General features: G+C 51.2%; 1 protein-coding gene across 2 annotated transcripts in view; it reads left to right on the top strand.

Moving 5' to 3' along the window:
• Positions 1-4734: 4734 nt before the first annotated feature.
• MPP3 (membrane palmitoylated protein 3) overlaps positions 4735-15323 on the top strand; it is a 26732-nt gene continuing 16143 nt past the window's right edge. The window contains exons 1-9 of one of the 2 annotated variants that reach the window (XM_036836924.1): positions 4735-4814; positions 6005-6061; positions 6305-6423; positions 6614-6691; positions 7969-8049; positions 8289-8426; positions 11482-11563; positions 13080-13165; positions 14556-14630. In XM_036836924.1, the coding sequence (XP_036692819.1) occupies positions 6037-6061; positions 6305-6423; positions 6614-6691; positions 7969-8049; positions 8289-8426; positions 11482-11563; positions 13080-13165; positions 14556-14630 (684 nt within the window). In that variant the 5' untranslated portion in view covers positions 4735-4814; positions 6005-6036. Of the gene's footprint in view, positions 4815-5045; positions 5075-6004; positions 6062-6304; positions 6424-6613; positions 6692-7968; positions 8050-8288; positions 8427-11481; positions 11564-13079; positions 13166-14555; positions 14631-15323 lie in introns of those variants that run through there. The other variant, XM_036836925.1, reaches the window with a different exon arrangement.

The following is a 15323-nucleotide window of genomic DNA, read 5'->3' as shown; positions in this document are numbered from 1 at the left end:
TTTATATGGAGTTATAGTAACAGATCTCCAGAGAGTAAACCATTTAATTTCCAAATATTAAATCATTTTTAGAATACACTCTACTTGATCATTTGTATTATTTTTCTGGTATTCTGGTGACACTGTCAGCTAATATAGTTTTTAGGATTTTTTAATAAGTGAGACTGGTTTGTAGGGTTGGGGTGTGTGTGTGTGTGTGTGTGTGTGTGTGTGTGTGTGTGTGTATGTTGCTTTCTTTGACAGGTTTTGGTATCAATGTTATGTTCACTTCATAAAAAGAACTTTGAAGATTTCCTTTTATTTCTATATTCTAGAAGAGTTCAAGATAACTGTTCCTTAAATGTTTGGTAGAATTCTTCTGCAGAACTATCTGGTGTTTCTTGAAGGAGCAATTCTTTGACATCTCTACTCTATTAAAATCAGCCTGTTAGTATTTCTCTTCTGGGGTAACTTGCATAATAATAATAAACTGGGTTTCTGGACCAGCCAGGTCAAGGCCTCTGAGTGCAGTGACAGCATCAAGATCACAACCCCCCAAGAATCATACAGTGAGTATTTTTCGTGTCTTCCTTCTTTCATTCAGTATAACGTTTTGACACTCACCCATGTTGTTGCACGGTGGGGATAATCTTTGAATATTAGTTTTTTTTCACTGATGATTCAATATACCACTGTACGGACGTACCACAATTTATTTATCCATTCACTTGTAGATGGACATCTGGATTGTTTCCCTTTTTTTGGCAATTTTGAATAAAGATGCACTGAATATTCTAGTACAGATGTTGTGGATAGATGTTTTATTTCTCTCAGATAAATACCTTGAAGTGGAATTGCTAGATCATGGGATAGATGTATGTTTAACTTTTTAAAGAAGCTGCCAGACAGTTTTCCTAGGTGATTGTACCGTGTAATACTCACATGGCAGTTTGACAGTTTCAGATGCTCCCAGTCCTTATGTGTTCTTCAGTCTAACACTCTAGTGTATGCAGAGTGGTACCTGCTTGTGGATTTACTTTGCAATTCCCTAACAAATAATGTTGAATGAGCACTTTCTCATATGTTGCTTATTGGCTATTTAATTATCATCTTTTGTGGAGCATATGTTTACATGTTTTGCCTGATTTTTGGTTGGGTTGTTTTTCTTTTTATTATTATTATTTCTTTTATTATTGGGTGGCAGGAGTTCTTTATTGTGGATACAAATCCTTCGTCATATATATATATATATATGTTGTGTTTCCTCTCAGTCTGCTGCTTGCCTATTTATTTTCTTGACAGTGTTTTTTGATGAACAGAAATTTTAAATTTTGATGAAGTCAGTTTTGTTTTTGTTTTTTAGAGTCCATGCTTTTTATGTCCTTTCTAGGAAATCGTTGGCTTCCAAAAGATTGAGAAGATAGTCTTCTATGTTTTTCTTCTAGAAGCTTTCTCAATTTAATTTATGTTTATGCCTATGGTCCCTTTTATTTTTTAATTTTTAAAAAGTTTAGTAAAATATTTTATTCAGCCCACTATGTCCAAAATATTATCTTTTCAACATGTAATCATCATACAAATTGTTAATGAAGTATTTTACATTCTTTTTTCTGTATCAAGTCTTTAAATCTGGTGTGTATTTTATAGTTACTCACACCTCAGTACACAGTAGCTGCATTTAAATGCTCAACATGCTAGTGGCTGTAGTATTGCACAGTGTGTATTATACTTACATGTCTCCTCACCTCGTGGATACTCTTGTGTATGACCTACTTGATCATCAAACCAAATACAGTCTTTTCCCCATACACCTGCTCCTCAAACCTCTCCATCTGGACCTATGGTCCCATTTATTTATTTTTGAGAGATGGAAAGAAATTCTCATATATTTCTTTGTTCTTTTTTTTTAATTTTTGAATTTTATTTTATTTATTTTTTTATACAGCAGGTTCTTATTTGTTATCCATTTTGTACATATTAGTGTATATATGTCAATCCCAATCTCCCAATTCATCAGCCCCCCCCCCCCCCATTTCTCTGTTCTTAATGATATGAGTGTACTTCATTCATCCTCCACACGGTCAGTGTAGTGTTACAATATCAAATTAAGATGAGGACACAGAAGCTCTTGACCAGAAGCTAAAGGCGAAGGGGCAAGTCTGCATATTACCCAGGGTCCCTTCAGGAGACACATAGGTCCCTTGGCAAGGTTAAGGGAATGAGGTGAGTCACCCAGGGGTCTGTGACAGTGGGAAACTCTTGCCTTTTACCAAAAAAGGGCCAATGGGAGGGAACTGTGTGGGCGAGCCTGAGCAGCTGGAGGTGTGGCAAAGGAGGGGAATAGTCCCTGACCTCTCTCTCCTCCCTCCCGCCAGTTTCCTGCTGTGACTGCCACTGGCCAAATCCAACTGGAAGTCCAAAGTAAGGGGAGCCCAGGTAACACAATCCATCAGGGTCAGTCTCCAAGGGCACAGAGCAAAGCAGAGTAGGATAGAGAAAGAATCGGGGGCAGGGTGTGGAGGGAGGGACATGGAAAATACCCAGCACGGTCTGATAACCATAATCCTAAAATGTGGCTGACGTCCTCAGCACAGGCTCTGCATTTCTGTGTGATTTTCTAAAACCAGAGAACAGCAGCCCAAGAGCTGCGCTTGGGTGGCCAATCAAACACCTGAAAAGAATCTGTTTTTTCAATTTTCCAAAGAAATTAAGAAATTTCCATCATCTTCCCCAAGGCTGTGATGTCAGGCTGTTTTAGTCTCTGCTCAGCTACTTCAAACACTGTCACGTATTTCTATAAACTTGAACCATGGGAGTTCTGCTTTCACGGTTTCAATATACAATCTAGAGGCAAAGACTGTGTCAATATGTCACGGATGTCCTGGTCACAGGATGCACTGCCACCCGGCCCGGACGAGGAGCCAGCGGGCCCTGCCAGACCCAGCTGACCTCATTTGGCAAAGCTGGCTTTGGGGGATTTTATTTTAAAACCTGAATATTTATACAGTTTGCATTCTTAGGGAGGTGAGAGATTCTGTGAAACTTCAAGAGCTCTCGTTTGCTTTATCTTTTTGCTAAGAGAAGCCAGGCAGTCTGGCTGAGGGGACCTAGCTGACTTGGCTTAGCTGAGCCATACCTGTTGTTATTAAACACAGAGAAGAATTATTTGAAGTTCAGTTTCTACGTTAAACATAATATTTTGCTCTGTTTGGATTCCTGAGGGCTCTTTGAATTCTGTAATTTATTTCATTGTTATGATGCTGCGCCTCCCCCCTCCCCCTTGAATTCCAGACTCTTCGGCCCCTATGGTCCCTTTTAAACTGAACTTTGTATGTGGTGTGGGGTAGGGATTGACCCCCCCCCACCGCCCCCACCCCAGAATAACTACTTTTTCCAGCACATTGGTTGGTGCCTTCGTCAAAAATCATCTGACCCTATATCAGATGACTCTTGATATCTGTCTAACTCTAAGCACCCCTGGTAAAAAATGTGTCTCATTTAGGCTTTTCCTACTCAAAATGAGGTCCTAAGACAAGAGGTATCACATCACCTGGGAGCTGAAATGCAGAATCTGGCACCACTCCAGCCCTACCCAACCCCCAGATGATTCATAATCACATTACATTTTGAGAAGCACTGGTGTAGATAATTTTTGAGGAAGGAGGGGAAATGTGATCACGACATATTCTGCCACTGACAGCCTCCCCAAGCACCGCAGGCTGTGGGGGCCTATGGATCCATTTGTTCTCCTTGACTCACTGGACTTACTCCCATACTTAATCCCTGGGTCCACGCTCCCGCGGCGTGCTGCGTGCTGGGGGCGAGGGGAGGGGACTCACCGGCCCAGTCCTCACCCTCGAATACCCACAACCACCTGCTCACTCATCCAGCAGCTCCTGCCCCCTCCTCCGTACACATCCTTCCCTCTGAGCCTCAGTTTCCTCAATCACAGAGCAGAGATAATAATGGTCTCTACTATCTCAGGAGTTAATGCGATGCGAAGTGATCCGAGGAGTGCCTCGGGCATAGAGACCGCACAATAAAAGTCAGTGATCGTCACAGCTGTTTCAGAGCCGGTCCCCCAGGAGAAGCCCCTGCCCACAAGCCGCCGTTTCCCTGGCAAATCCATCCCCGCCTACTACCGCGGGGCAGAATTGAACCTTGCAGTCTTGCCGACTCGACTTCTCCTCTCTCCCTTCCCCGCTCCCCCAGGAGCCGGTGCACCGATAAATCTTTCCCAGCACCGTTGCATTGTTACAACGAGTTGCCCTCGCATCTGACTGGTCCCCCGCCCCGGCCTGGGGACTCCTCAAATCCAGGATCTCTGCCTTGGTGGTCTCGGAACCCCCAGCCCCTGGCACAGTGCCTGGCACTTGGAGGGCGCGCAGTAAATGTTTGCAAAACCGAATTCTGCGTTAAGCGAGCGTCCACCTTTCAGCACGCGTTTGGGCGGGGGGTGGTAAGTGCGGGCTATTGGGGGGGAGGGAAGGCTGGCTGTGTGCCCGGGTGGCGGACATAAGGCAGGGAGCTCTTCCTGGCTCGGGTGGGAGGACACTGAGGAGGGGGTACTACGCGGGAGAGCGGAGCCCGGGCCGGCAGAGGGCTGGCGGTGCCAGACGCCGCGGGCCCCCTCCGCTCCTCCCCCTCCGCTCCTCCCCCTCCTCCCGGCGCGCCCCCTTCCCCCTCCTCCTCCCCGTGCCTCGCCTCCTCCGGCTCCTCCACCCCCGCCAGAGCGGCCGTGGCAGGGAGGGGCCGGGAAGGCGGAGCCAGCGGCGGCCGAGGCTCCCGGCACCCGCTCGGCTCCCGGTCTGGAGCTGAGATTCCGGCGCGCCGAGGTAGGAACCCGCGCGGAGGACGGACCAGGGACTCGGAGCCGCAGGGGCCGGGCGGGAGGGGAGGATGGGCTGAGACCCGCCTCTCATGCACAGGCAGCCACGCGGCCCACGGGGCCCCCAGCTTGGTGATGGTGGGGCGGGGGGTCTCAGTCCCCGCCCCTCGGCCCCTGGCCTCCTCTCCGCACCCACCCCCTCCTCCGTGCGCCCTTCTCTTTTCCTGCCGCTCCGCATCCTCCGAGACCGCCCCGAGCGTCCCCCAGGTCTCGCCTCGCCTTCGCCCAGCCGCGCTCCTTGTTGGTCCCACAGGTTCCTCCCCAAAGCGAGCTGGAGTCTCTGCTTGGCTGCCTGGGGGAGTGGGGGGCACAGCTAGAAGGAGCCAGAGGATGAGTCTGGCGCAGGGGGGCGGGGCGTTGGCTGGAGGACCGAGGACCATTCTTATGCATCTCGGTGTCAGCGGGGCTCGGGCGGGCGCTGTGGGGCTGGCTCCATGTTTGCGGAATGAATGAATCATTACTCTCCTTATCTCCTTCTGAAGGAGGACTTTTTGAGGTCCACGTGCTGCAGAACACGTCGGGGGGCCTGCCGAGATAGGGCTCCCCCCGCCGGCATAGTAGACACTGACTCTCATCTCTCCACCTCCTCTCTATACGCTCTGTTTTGGGGGCAGGCTCCCTTTAGGTTGGGGCTTGGGGATGGCGGGGAAGGAGGGGCTTGTAGGCCCAGCCAGGTACTTGTTGACAGTCAAGGGACTTGAGTGAGGCCCTTTAGAAGGTAACAGGGGAGGGGTGCGCTGTGGAGGAGAGCACCCACGGTCAAGCAGGGGCCACTTCTCATCTCTGAGACCTGCCTGGAAGGGCCAATCGAGTATGGATTCTGACCTACAATTTACTGAATCCTCCAAGCCTCTGTTTCTTCATCAGTAAAATAGGAATATTAGTGTCAATTCCTCAGGGCTTTGAACAGATTAAGAAAAATGTCATATGAAATCACCCAGGACAATGCTTGACACACTGGGAGCACTCAGCAAAGCTTTGCTTTCTTTCCTTCCTCTCTGAAAAAACTGAGCAGAGAATTATTTATTCCCATCCCCTCTGACCTGAAATTGATCCCCGACAGACACAGTACATGTGTAATCACTGTTTGTTGAATGAATATGCTTGATGGAATTTCACCCCCCTTTTTTCCCCCAGAATCCACAGGCAGAGATCTGACCAGCACAGACATGCCGGTGCTGTCCGAGGACTCTGGTGAGTGTCTCCCGGGGCTGGACCTGCCACAGTCTTGAAGACAAGACCCTGCCTAGCAACCTGGGGCAGCAAAGAAAGCAGCTGCTATCTAGTGTCAGCTCCAAGCCCTGGGAATGAGAGCTGGGGGAGAAAATATGCACACAGCAGGGCTGAAGTGTTGTTGGAGGGTCCGCTCGGGGGTCCCACAGGGCAGGAAGTACCCACTGCATTGGTTATACTGTGTTTTTCTTACTCTCTCCTCAGGTTTGCATGAAACCCTGGCACTACTGACCTCTCAGCTCAGACCTGACTCCAACCAGAAGGAAGAGATGGGCTTCCTGAGGGATGTTTTCAGTGAAAAAAGCCTCAGCTATTTAATGAAGGTAAAGGCCCCCCTGCCCCGGGAAGGTCTTCACTGGCCCACTGTGCAGGGCTTTCTCTTATGCTGCCCCATGGATGACCCGTTCTGCAGCCCCAGGCATCCCCACAGCCGTGGGTGGGGTGTGTGACGTCCAGGGTAAACCTGGGCAGCTGGCTTGGGAGGCCCCAGCCTGAGATCGGCTGTCTTTGCAGATTCACGAGAAGCTTCGCTATTACGAGAGGCAAAGTCCAACCCCCGTTCTGCACAGCGCTGTGGCCCTTGCCGAGGATGTAAGCCCCAGGTTTCTCCTTACGGCCTCAGCCCCCCTCCCACCTGTAGCTCCTTCATCTGGCCTGCATGCCATTGCTTAGTAAGGGGACACTGGGACTCAGGAGCCCCAAGGTGAAGAGCGTCTCCTCCCCTTCCCCTCCTCCCCGGGCTTCCTAACAGGCAGAGAGGAACTCGTGAGCCTTGGACAGGGCCAGGGGACATGGTGACATGGTGACGCCCACTTACTTTGTGTTCCGGAGAAAGTCTGTTTCCCCAGCTGTGAGATGAGGGCAGTTCCCAAACGGTTGAGAACTGGCGACAAGAACAGGTCAAACATGCACACTGTGTATCTGTGCTTTGGGGAGGCCCAATGTGAAGTCCTGCGTCCAGGGACTTGCAGCTTCTTGGGGTTTTGTTGTTGTTGTTTGTTTGTTTGTTTGTTTGTTTGCTGTACCCGTGTGGCTTGCGGGATCGACCAGGGGTTGAACCCTGGCCCAGATAGAACCCGGGCCCCCAGCAGTGAAAGTGCCGAGTCCCAACCACTGGACCGCCAGGGAATTTCCAGGCTTTGTTTTTTAAAGGAATCCTTCCTCATTTCTTGTGGACCTGTCCGCTGTGTTGTGTGGTTGGAAAAGCTGTCCCGGTTGATTACTAAGGCTGGCTTCTGAATAAACTCACATAACCCCAGGAGATGGCCTAGCGAGGGGTTGGGGCAGATCCCCTGCCTTTCTTGGCTGTGGAATGCCATTAGGAGCTGGTTAGGTTGCCAGGCTCCCAGGCTCAGCACTGCCTCTGCTACTAGCTCTGTGACCGTAAGCAAGTGACTTAACCTCTCTGAGCCCCAATTTCCTCATCTGGAAAATGTGGTGAAGCGCACAGACAATAGAGCCAAATAAGCCCAAGTCCTGCCTGTGCCACTTACCAGCTTTGCGACCTTGAGCAAGATATGTAATCTGTCTCATTTACTTCTTACTTCTGAAATGGCAGAACAATAGTACCTGCTCCGTCGAGTTCCTTGTGAGAGTTAATCCACATAAGGCAGACAGCACCCAGGAAGAGCTTAGTAAATTAGCTCCCATTAGGATTAGAGGCTGCTCAGGGTCTCTGATCTCTGGTGTGATTTCCCTGGGAGTGTCAGTCCTGGGGTGGCTGAGGGTCCAGTGCCCCCTGGTGCTGTGGTAGTGGCTGGGAGGGCCCTTGGGTCTGAGGCCCAGGGAGCAGGGTTTCCCCTGGGCGACTCCCAGCAGGCTCGCAGCGCCCACAGCCGTCTGTGGCCTTCTCTCTCCTTTCCCCGCAGGTGATGGAGGAGCTGCAGGCCGCCTCCATGCACAGTGACGAGAGGGAACTGCTCCACCTGCTGTCCACCCCTCACCTCAGGGTAGTCACGCCGCAGTCCCTGGCCACCCACACATCTGTGTCTCCTGGGATGAGGGCAGGAGGGAGCGCTTGGCCGTGAGACTGAGGAAATTTCTGAGCAAGCGCTCCTCAGTGCCAGCGTCCAGGGTGGTTGTCTCTCTGGCATGAGATTCGAGACCCCCCAAACCACTGCCTGGCCAGGTCCCCCAGACCCATGTAAGCTCTAGGGCCAGCCCTTCTTTTCTCTTGCTTTCCTGACAGGCCATGCTCATGGTACATGACACGGTTGCCCAGAAGAATTTTGACCCTGTTCTCCCCCCTCTGCCCGATACTATTGATGAGGATTTTGATGAAGAATCAGTGAAGATTGTCCGCCTGGTGAAAAACAAGGAACCCCTGGTATGTGGCCCCCACCTCTATGCCCCACCCTCTCCCTGTTTCCCACCTCCACCCACCCAGAAACCCCGGAAAGGACCCTCCTGAAGTCTTCGGAGTGAGTGATGGCAGCTTTGTCAGGGCTGCCACTAGTCCCTGTGACATCTTTGTGTGCAGAGTATCCCTTTCTCTGGGTGATTACAGCTTCCCTCCACAGTGGTCAAGCTCCTTTGTGCAGTCAAGAACCTGCACAGCTGTGCAGGGCAGCCCTGGTCATCAGCTCTGAACCAGGGGTTGGCAGACTACGGTCCAAGGGCCAAACCCCACCCACTGTCAGTGTTTGTAAATAAAGTTTTATTGGTGCCCTGCCATCCCGTTCGTGTACATATTGTCTGGGGCCCCGCCTTTACGTGGCAATGGCAGACTCAATGGAAACTGTGTTGCCCGCAAAGCATAAAATATTTACATTTGGCCCTTTCCAGAAAAAGTTGGCCAAGCTTGTTCTGAATTCCGAGGAAGCTCAGGGCAGCAGCCATTCTTCTCCTCAGCTGACAGATTGTTATCATTTTGGTCCTGGTTCAGCACTGATTTACTGAGCAAAGGGACAGAGTTGTTTATGAGATGGAGGGAAGTAATGGCAGTTCAGAGAATTGAGGGCTTGCCCTAGAGAATACCACAGCTGGCCCTCTTTATTGTCAACTTTCACCAAGTGACCTCAGATGAGCCGCTTCTCCTCTGCCTCTGTTTCCTTACTTTCAAAATGGGCCAGTCATCCATCCACTCAGCAAACGTATCGTGATCTCCCCCGCTCCTGTGTGCCAGGCGCTGTGTTGGGTGCAGGCAGGATTAAGACTTAGTCCTTGCCCTCTGGGAGTTCACAGGAGGTAGTGACTGGGGGTTTCCTGGAAGAGGTGATGCCCACGCTGAATTCTAAAAAAAAAAAAAGGAACAGGAGTTTTCCAGAAGGAAGAGGAAGAAGAAAGGCATTCCACCATAGAACTGCATGAGCAAAGCCATGGGAAGGTAAACGGCCTGCTATATTCAGGGAACTTGCCGAGTTGAAGGTAAAGTGTGACAGAGGCGAGGCCAGATCAGTGGGAGAGCGGAAAGGTCCAGATTACAACACACAGTTGCTTGGCTGGATCCTGAAGGCAGTGGGGAGCCATTGAAGGGTTGTAAGTGAGGAACAAAATGGCCAGATTTGCAGTTAGAAGTATCATCCTGGCTACGAAGTAGAAAGTGGCCTGGAGGGTGAGACCAGAAGCGGCGGACCAATTTGAGGGTAGGAGCCAAATACGTGAGGTTCAGAAACAGGGCTTGACCTCGGTTTGTGGGAAGAGGGAAGAGAAATCCAAGAAATATTTCAGAAATAAAATTAATGTCACTTTGTGCCCGCCCCAGCTTGGGCAGGAGTCTGGGAAGGCATCTTGGGTAAGGCCCAGGTGTCCAGCTAGGATGATGGGTGGACACTGGGACCATTACAAGGAGGAACTTAGGGTCCGTTGAATTCAAGAGGCCTGTGTGCCCGCAAGTGGAAATATCCAGGAGGTGAAGGCTTACGTGTGCAGAGATACAGACTTGGCAGCTGCCATCTTCCAGGAGGGGTTGCCACCCCGCCCGAGAGGTTGAGACCACCTGGGTAAAGCGTATACCCTGGCCCTTTAATCAACATTTAGAAGGCGTATAGAGGAGGACTCAGCAAAGGAGACGAATTGTCACTGAGAAGCACTGGGAGAGAAGTGTCACCAGGGCCCAGGCTAAGAGAGCATTCCAGCGGGAGGGTGAATCAGACAGGAGATGAGAGAGAGAAGACTGAGGGTGGCGAGCTGGCAGCTGGCGGGTCGTCGGTGCCTTTGCTGGTGCGTTCGAGGCAGGCGGGGAGTGAGTCGGAGGGCAGGAAGCAGAGAGAGCAGATGCGCGCTGCCTCCTTGAGAAGCTTGCTCCAAAGGAATGGAGACCGGCGACTGCCCGATGGGGTTGCCAGCTTTTTAATGATGGGAGAGACTTGATAATATTTTTAGGACCAGGGGAAGGAGCCAGTGGGGAGGGGGCATTGAGAATGTAGGAGAGGGAGGGAAGGGATAGAGGGCAGCCTAGCCAGGAGGAGCCCCTCCCCTGAGATGGGGGAAAGGAGGAAAGGATGGATAGAGATGCTGGCAAGTTTGAAAGTCTAGGCGGCAAGAAGCCGTAGGGTTTTTAGCTGCTGGTCTCTCTTTCCAGCAATATTTATCTTATGGACTTTGAATGAAGTTAATAATGAGTGTGCCAGTGGTTTGCACTTACAGCCAGTAACAAGTGGTTAGCATTTATTGAGCACTTACCGTGTGCTAAGTGCGTTGCATGCATTACCTGATGTCAACCTTGCAACAACCCTGTGAGTTAAACGCTTTCCCACACCCCAGACGAAACAGTCGCAGAGAAGATAAGGAGCTTCCTCGCTAAGGGCACACACTCTTAGTAAATGGTAGGGCCATCCAGCTCCTGACTGCTGCCCTGCCCCGCCACAGTCCAGTCTGTGTGGTGCACGAAATTGAGGGCTTGCTAGTGCCTTTTTCATCCTAGATATCATCTCTGCCGTGCTTCGTGGGCCCCATCCTGGTCCCGGAGCTCCGGCTGGGGCATAATTGGTTCCCCTTGGCAACAACAGAAGGCCTGGTAACCCCGTGCTTGGTTAGAGGAAGGTTGGGAATTTGCTGGCACATATTCTCCTCATTATTAAATGTCTTTGCAAGAGGCAAAGGCTGCAGTACAATAGAGAAAGCAGTGGGTGTGGCATCACAGAAAGCTGGGTGACCTTGAAGTTGCTTTCCTTCTCTGTGCCCCAGTCCCTCATCTCTCAAACGAGATTGTGACAGCATTCTCGTGCTTTCTTTAAACTGTAAAGTGCTGTGCTAAACTAATTTGAGATGTGGGTTTTATTTTATCCTCAGCCTTGGAAAGGTGTCCACCGATCTGCCCCCTGGAGTGGCAGAGAGAGGAATGGGGCGGTGGCGGGGGGAGGCTTTGCTGGGTCCAGAGAGTCGGGGTCTGAGGTTCGGGGCTGCTTCTCAGGAGCCTGCCTGCTCTGTCTCTGATGCAGGGGGCCACCATCCGGCGGGATGAGCACTCAGGGGCTGTCGTGGTGGCCAGGATCATGCGAGGGGGCGCGGCAGACCGGAGCGGTGAGTGGCATCAGTGCTGGCCTAGCTGAGGTGACGGCCGTGGTCCCCCAGCCTGCCCCCTTTGGCCATGGGTCTCCTTTCCCTCTCCTGTCCACTCACCTGTTTGGGATGTGCTTTGCTTTCTGGGAGTGGGGCTGGAATTCTCTTCTCCTTCCTAAGCTCGGTAGAAAATTTAGTTGTTTGGAAATATCTCAGGCATGGAGTACTTTGAGGGTGATCAGGAGGGTTTGAGCATTGGCTTAACCTGAGGACTGTGGTAGTTAAGTTTGGTGTAAATCCTAACTGGGGGGGCAGGGACACCCTTCTCCGACACCCCAGTTGCCTTAGCAAGCCACAGTTACTGAGGGGAGGGTGTTCATGTCCCAGATGTGTTTAGGTGGAACACAGGTTAAGAATCACTGGTGTGAAAGAGACTCACAGACTTAGAGAACGAACTTAGGGTTACCAGAGGAGAAGGGTGGGGGGAGGGATAGTTAGGGAGTTTGGGATTGAAATGTACACACTGCTATATTTAAAGTGGATAACCAACAAGGACCTACTGTATAGCACAGGGAACTCTACTCAATACTCTGTAATAACCTAAATGGGAAAAGAATTTGAAAAAGAATAGATACATGTATGTGTATAACTGAATCACTTTGCTGTACACCTGAAACTAACACAACATTGTTAATCAACTATGCTCCAATATAAAATTAAAAGTTAAAAAAAAAAAAGAATCACCGGTATATGGAGGAACTAAACTGGGAGGCAAATCTCCTGGTATAGGGGAGTGTTGCCCCAGAATTCTGGGGATCATTGTGGTGGGACCCCTAGACCAGTGCTTCCCAAACGTTAACAAGCATGGAAATGGCCTGAGTGTCTTGTTAAAATGCAGATTCTGATTCAGCAGGTCTCAGGGGGGCCCAAGACTCTGTACCTTTTACTGCCTTCTGGATGCTGCTGCTGCTTCTGGGCCAGTGTCCGCACTGAATGGCAAATAGGGGCCGATATGCAGAGACGCTAGTCATTAAAGCAGAGGCCAACAGACAGGTGTGTCTAACACTCTTGACACCATCTTCCCTGGTGCCCTTAAGTTTTCGTGTAAAATTTGAGAAGGGACATTCTTGGAGTTAGGTCTGTACATCCAGGAAGGTGAAGAGTTAATGATATTTTTAAAGAAGCAGAGGTTATAGCAGAAAGAACACAGGGTTTCTACAGCAAAGTAACTGCGTCTGCGCACTGGCTACATTTTTTCTTAGCAGTGTGGCCTTGGGCAAGCTGCATCTTTTTTCTGGATCTCAGCTGCCAGTTTGTAAACCGGGGGTTTCACCACGTGGTTGTAAGACTGGGATGCCAAGTGAGGCACCTGGAACCCTGTGAGAATTCAGTTCATCCCAGTCCCGTCCACTGTCTTTAAATATTGCGTCTCCCCTGCAGTGGGTTCCGCAGGCAGGTGCCAGCGGTGCCCAGAACTCCGTGCTCTGGGGACCTCAGCCCCCTTCCCGTGCTGACGGTCAGCCCCCGTGTCTCCTAGGCCTGGTCCACGTTGGAGACGAGCTCCGGGAAGTGAACGGGATCACGGTCCTGCACAAGCGGCCTGACGAGATTAGCCAGATTCTGGTCTGTGCTGCGCGCATGTTGGGAACGCGGTGGTTCTTCAGAAACCCAGAGCAGGGCGCTTCCTGGAGCCAGGGCTGATCTGGCCCAGTGTCCCTGTTTGCACGGGGAGGCCGCAAGCCAACTGGCCTTACAGAGTGCCCTGTATGGAGGGTGGGGGACAGGAGGAAAGGAGCGCCCAGACCACCCGCTTCTCTCAGACCCCCTCTTCAGCACAGCTGTCCTCCCTACCCCCAGCCTTCTTTCCTGAGGACCCGTCTGGAAGACCCTCTCAAAAGGGTCCCCTCTTCCAAAGGGCTGAGGAATATGGAGTAAAAGGCTGTAGTCCAGCAGAGCAAGGGCTTTGGGATCAGTTGGTCCTGGCCTCGAATCTTGCCTGCATCACTTTCCAGTTGAGTAACCTTGAACAAGTCATCAAATCAGTCTGAGTTTCCATTTCCCTTCCTGTACAGCAGGGATAGGGATGGTTTCTCAACCAATGCATAGTTATCGTTAGGATGTAAATATCCAGAAGAGGATATAGCACTTTACAACTGCAAGGGCATTCTAGGGGATCACGTGCTGGGATGGAAACAACCTTCTCAGTCTATTCTGGGGGTTCAAGTCAAAACTGAAATTATAGAAAGCCCCCATCATAGTTCTGTCCTCTTTATCCTCAGGCATCCTCTCCCAACACAACAGTCTTTGCTAACTTCTGATGGTTTGGGGGGCAGAAACGGGATGAGATCTGAAGCTCCAAGGCCCACTCTTTAAGGCCCCTGCTGTAGGGGGTCCTGGTTACAGGCAGACACTTCAGTCTTCCTGCCCCCACTCCCCTTTCCCTGGTTCTGGGCACCGACTTCCTCGTGTTCCAGAGTGATGCGGAGCCAGGGATGGCATTGGGTGAGATGCGCTCTCATGGACTGACAGTGTGCTTCCCGTGGGCCCCCCACATGGGGTGCAGGGCCTCTCTCCAGTAGAGGGGAGGGGAACCCCTGGGAAGGTAGCAGTGGTCTGAGATTGAGGAAGATGCAGGCAAAGAGGGGAGTACTATTTGGGAACCAGCCCCAAATCAGGCAGGAAGGAGGAAAATGAAACTGAACTAGGTTATTAAAATAACCCGAGAGAAAAGAAAGAAGGGCAGCCCTCTGGGGCACTAGCGGTCAAGAGGGATGGAGAGCTGTACTTGGTGCATGCATTGTCCTCGGGTTCTCATTTTAAGTCTTCTGTCCCTTTGTCGCATGAAAATGCTTTAGTTAAGTCAGCCGGCTCCCACCATAGAAGGGTGGGTCACAGGGGACGCAGCACGTCCCCTTTATTTCTGAATGTGAGTTTCCAGATCTGGGAAGTAAGACGTGACGTCATGGAGGGTTCGATCTGGTAGATGATACGGCTGTGTGCTCTTTCCTTTCAGGCGCAATCCCAGGGGTCCATCACCCTGAAAATCATCCCAGCCACCCAGGAGGAGGACCGCTTGAAGGACAGCAAGGTATGGGGGAGCTGGAGGCGGCGGGGCGGGGCGGGGGGGCAGCGGGGGCGGCGGACTCCAGCCCAGCCTTTGAAACAGTCATCCGGGAAGAGATCATCCGTCTGGTCCTCGGAACAAGCGCTCAGTAGAGACCTGTAATTCAGTCACAGAGTGATTTATTTGTTTGTACCCGGCCTCTTCTAAACAGGATTTGACGTAGCTTACTAATAAAAGACAAGGTTTTTCTAATTGAAGTCGAGAAGCAGGGCCGTGAAGAGGAGGAGAAGGTACCAAATGTTCTGGCTTCAGGACCAATTAAGTAACTGCCATTTGTTTAACTCCTTGTGGAGCCTACCTTTGGTAGGCACCTCCTCTGTGCCCAGGCGCTCAGCCAGATGCTGGAGACCGGGATGATTAGTAGCTTCAAGGATTCCTGGGTCAGAAGGGGAGGCTGGCGAGCCATTCTCTCCTTGCTATGTGATTAAGTGCTTCGGAAAGATTCTGTACAGAGTGAGAGGCACTTTGGAAGGTGTCATGTAGTAGGGGTGTTGGAAGTGAGGCTTGAGGAAGATGGAGATGGTGAAGAGGAGGCGGAGGGAAGGGCGGGCAGAGGGGTCTGCATATGCGGGGGCTCAAAGATATGGCAGAGAGGAGTATGGGGGGGGTCAATGAGGAAGTGCACGGTGGTGGGGCTCCAGGGGGAGGATGGGGGGG

The sequence above is a fragment of the Balaenoptera musculus genome, chromosome 20 (assembly GCF_009873245.2).
Source record: "Balaenoptera musculus isolate JJ_BM4_2016_0621 chromosome 20, mBalMus1.pri.v3, whole genome shotgun sequence".
NCBI lineage: Eukaryota > Metazoa > Chordata > Mammalia > Artiodactyla > Balaenopteridae > Balaenoptera > Balaenoptera musculus.
Note: the sequence above shows the minus strand (reverse complement) of the source record. Positions and strands in the feature narration are given on the sequence as shown.